This window comes from Girardinichthys multiradiatus, chromosome 1, assembly GCF_021462225.1.
Source record: "Girardinichthys multiradiatus isolate DD_20200921_A chromosome 1, DD_fGirMul_XY1, whole genome shotgun sequence".
NCBI classification, from domain to species: Eukaryota; Metazoa; Chordata; class Actinopteri; order Cyprinodontiformes; family Goodeidae; genus Girardinichthys; species Girardinichthys multiradiatus.
In genome coordinates this window covers 18,781,434-18,783,923 of record NC_061794.1, presented here as the reverse complement: position 1 = coordinate 18,783,923, position 2,490 = coordinate 18,781,434, and the positions used below count along the sequence as shown (strand labels likewise).

Sequence of the window (2,490 nt, the reverse complement as noted above, 5' to 3'; positions counted from 1 at the left end):
CCTTTATGAAAGACCGGAAGAAAGGCATTGTTAAAAGAAAGTCACAAGAAAACCTGTCTGCAGATGTAAACGCATGTAAGGTGATCTGCTCTGTTGATATTAACATTTAACTTGTTGTCCTACATGTAAAAACCTATTTGTGGTGGAAATCCTTAACTGCACATTACACATCACCCCCACCGTAAATGCTTTTCTTCAGCAGGGGCATGGGAAGCTGGTAAAAGTTGACAGGAGGACAAATGGAGGTAAAAACAGGACAATGCTGGAAGAAAACCTATTGGACGCTGCAAAAGCATGAGACCTTGAACATACAGCCAGAATTTAAAAAAAAGAAAGATACATTAGATTGGCCTAGTCAAAGTTTAGATCTAAATTAAGTTGAGAATCTGTGGCAAGACTTGATAACGTATGTTTACAGACACTCTCTATCCATACTATCTGACCTTGAGCAATACTGCAAAGAAGAATGAACAACAATTTCAGTCTCTAGATGGTAAACGTTGGTAAAGACATATCCTAAAGACCTATAGCTGTAACTGCAGTGCAAAGCAGTTCTACAAAATATTGACTTTGGATGGATAAATACTCATGCAAACTTTCAGATTTTTAATTGTAAGAAAAAGATTTAACCTTGATCCTTACACTTGATAATAATGTACTATTTATCTATATTATAAAATGCACTCTGGATATAGGGTGAGAAAAAACGACTAAGTTAAAGACTATAAGCTTTCAAAGCAGTTCAAAATATTAGCTTTTCTGGCATCGCTCTGCATCGGTGGTTGGTTTAGGCTGGTGAATGACGCCATTGATGCTCATTTGAGCGCAGGAGACGGGCGGGATTGTTTGTATTGACATGTTAAGTGAGTGCTTCTATATAAATCTGCTCCGAATCCTCCACTCGGGACAGCGGAGAGGGAGAGAGATTAACTTCAGAGTAAACCAGCATTAAAAGGATGGTGGCAACATCAGAATGTGGCGAAAAAGGCAAACCTGGAAACAAGGTATAAATACGGCTATACTCAAAGAAAGGAACTTAAAGACTATGAAAATTAAGTTAAGCCTAACCTTTTACAGGTTTCAAAACCACTCATGGAGAAGAAGCGAAGGGCGCGGATAAACCAGTGTCTGGACGAGTTAAAGTCGCTTCTAGAGAGTTGCTACAGCAGCAGTGTGAGTTTAGACAGCCATTAAAAAAACTATTGGCTAGTGATCCAAATGTGTTAATTTCTGTAAAATGGTTTCTATTTACTCAGATTCGAAAGCGCAAGCTGGAGAAGGCCGACATCCTGGAGCTCACAGTGAAACATCTGAAGAACCTCCAAAAGATACAGAGCAGTGAGTTACTAATTATTTTTAAATGTATATAACAGTTCAACATGATTCTAAAAACGTTTTTGCCATATTTGCGTTGCTGCAGTTTCAGTCGGTGCTTCTGAGTTCCCTGATTATAAGCTGGGCTTCCGCAGCTGTCTGGCAAACGTCAACCACTACCTGCTGCTGGCAGATCACCTCAACGGGAGTGAGCGCTGGATGCTGTCGCAGCTTTCCAACAAACTGTGTCGCTCTCGGCGGAGAGGTGAAGCCTCCAGCACCACGGACAGCGACCTGGGCCAAACGGAGGCGCTCAAGGAGGTGCGAAACCTTCGGCTGCCGGGTGCAAATGGACACGAAGAGGCGATACCGGTCAGATCTGTTACTCCGAAACTCCAAACAGCTCACACGGTTTCTTCTTTACCCAATGAAGACGATTGCCAGTTATTTGACTCCAATCAGGCTGTTGTTTTCGCGCAAAAAGTTCCCACCAGAAACATAGAGGCGCAAAACGCCAGTCAAAAGAACCTTCAGTGCGTCCGTGGGGATGAAGCTGGAAACACCAAGATCAGTGTGTGGCGGCCTTGGTGAAGCTGATGGGAAACTCACTCACTGAATGTTTATAATTGCACTATAGATTTTCATTTCATGTTATTAAGCTGATGGATGTACTATTTTATTAATAAAACTGTCAACATGATTGAGTTGTTTGTGAAACCTGGACATAATCAACATTGATTATCAGAGGAACAATAGGGAAGCTTTAAACCAAACATAAGCTTCCTGTTTGATTAGCTGTTTTTGTTCATCATGCTAAGGATTTTAAAATGTTTTTGGTCTTGATTTGATTTGTTTTAAGATATATGCATGTTGTTGTGATCCGGCGCAGAGCCGTAAAGAGGTGCATTTTTCACAGAGCTGTATAACAACACAGTATGGAACTGACACCGATAAAAGGTTTCAAAAACTGGTACAAAGTGGACAAAAGCTGTTTAAAATTTTGGAAAGGAAGGAAGGGAAAACTTAAGGATGCAAATCATGAGCAGAACTAACCAAGTGAACACTCAAGAACGACTCAAATAAAAAGGGAAATAACAAAATAATGCCTTTGTACATTCTCCCCACACTGATAAAAAAGGCTTTCACAGTTCCACTAATAAAATATGTTGCAATTTG

The 2,490-nt window shown here is 40.4% G+C and overlaps 1 protein-coding gene across 1 annotated transcript; it reads left to right on the top strand.

Moving 5' to 3' along the window:
• The first annotated feature begins 907 nt into the window (after window positions 1-907).
• On the top strand, window positions 908-2,014 carry her3 (hairy-related 3). The gene is made up of 4 exons (XM_047370581.1): window positions 908-1,004; window positions 1,078-1,173; window positions 1,257-1,338; window positions 1,421-2,014. Exons 1-4 carry the CDS (start codon window positions 957-959, stop codon window positions 1,903-1,905), a joined length of 711 nt encoding a protein of 236 aa, XP_047226537.1. The 5' UTR covers window positions 908-956; the 3' UTR covers window positions 1,906-2,014.
• The last annotated feature ends 476 nt before the right edge of the window (window positions 2,015-2,490 follow it).

Coding starts and splice junctions, on each gene's coding strand:
- her3 (XM_047370581.1), top strand. CDS start 957: ATGGTGGCAACATCAGAATGTGGCGAAAAAGGCAAACCTGGAAACAAG. Junction 1,005..1,077: donor AAGGCAAACCTGGAAACAAG/GTATAAATACGG, acceptor AACCTTTTACAG/GTTTCAAAACCACTCATGGA. Junction 1,174..1,256: donor AGAGTTGCTACAGCAGCAGT/GTGAGTTTAGAC, acceptor CTATTTACTCAG/ATTCGAAAGCGCAAGCTGGA.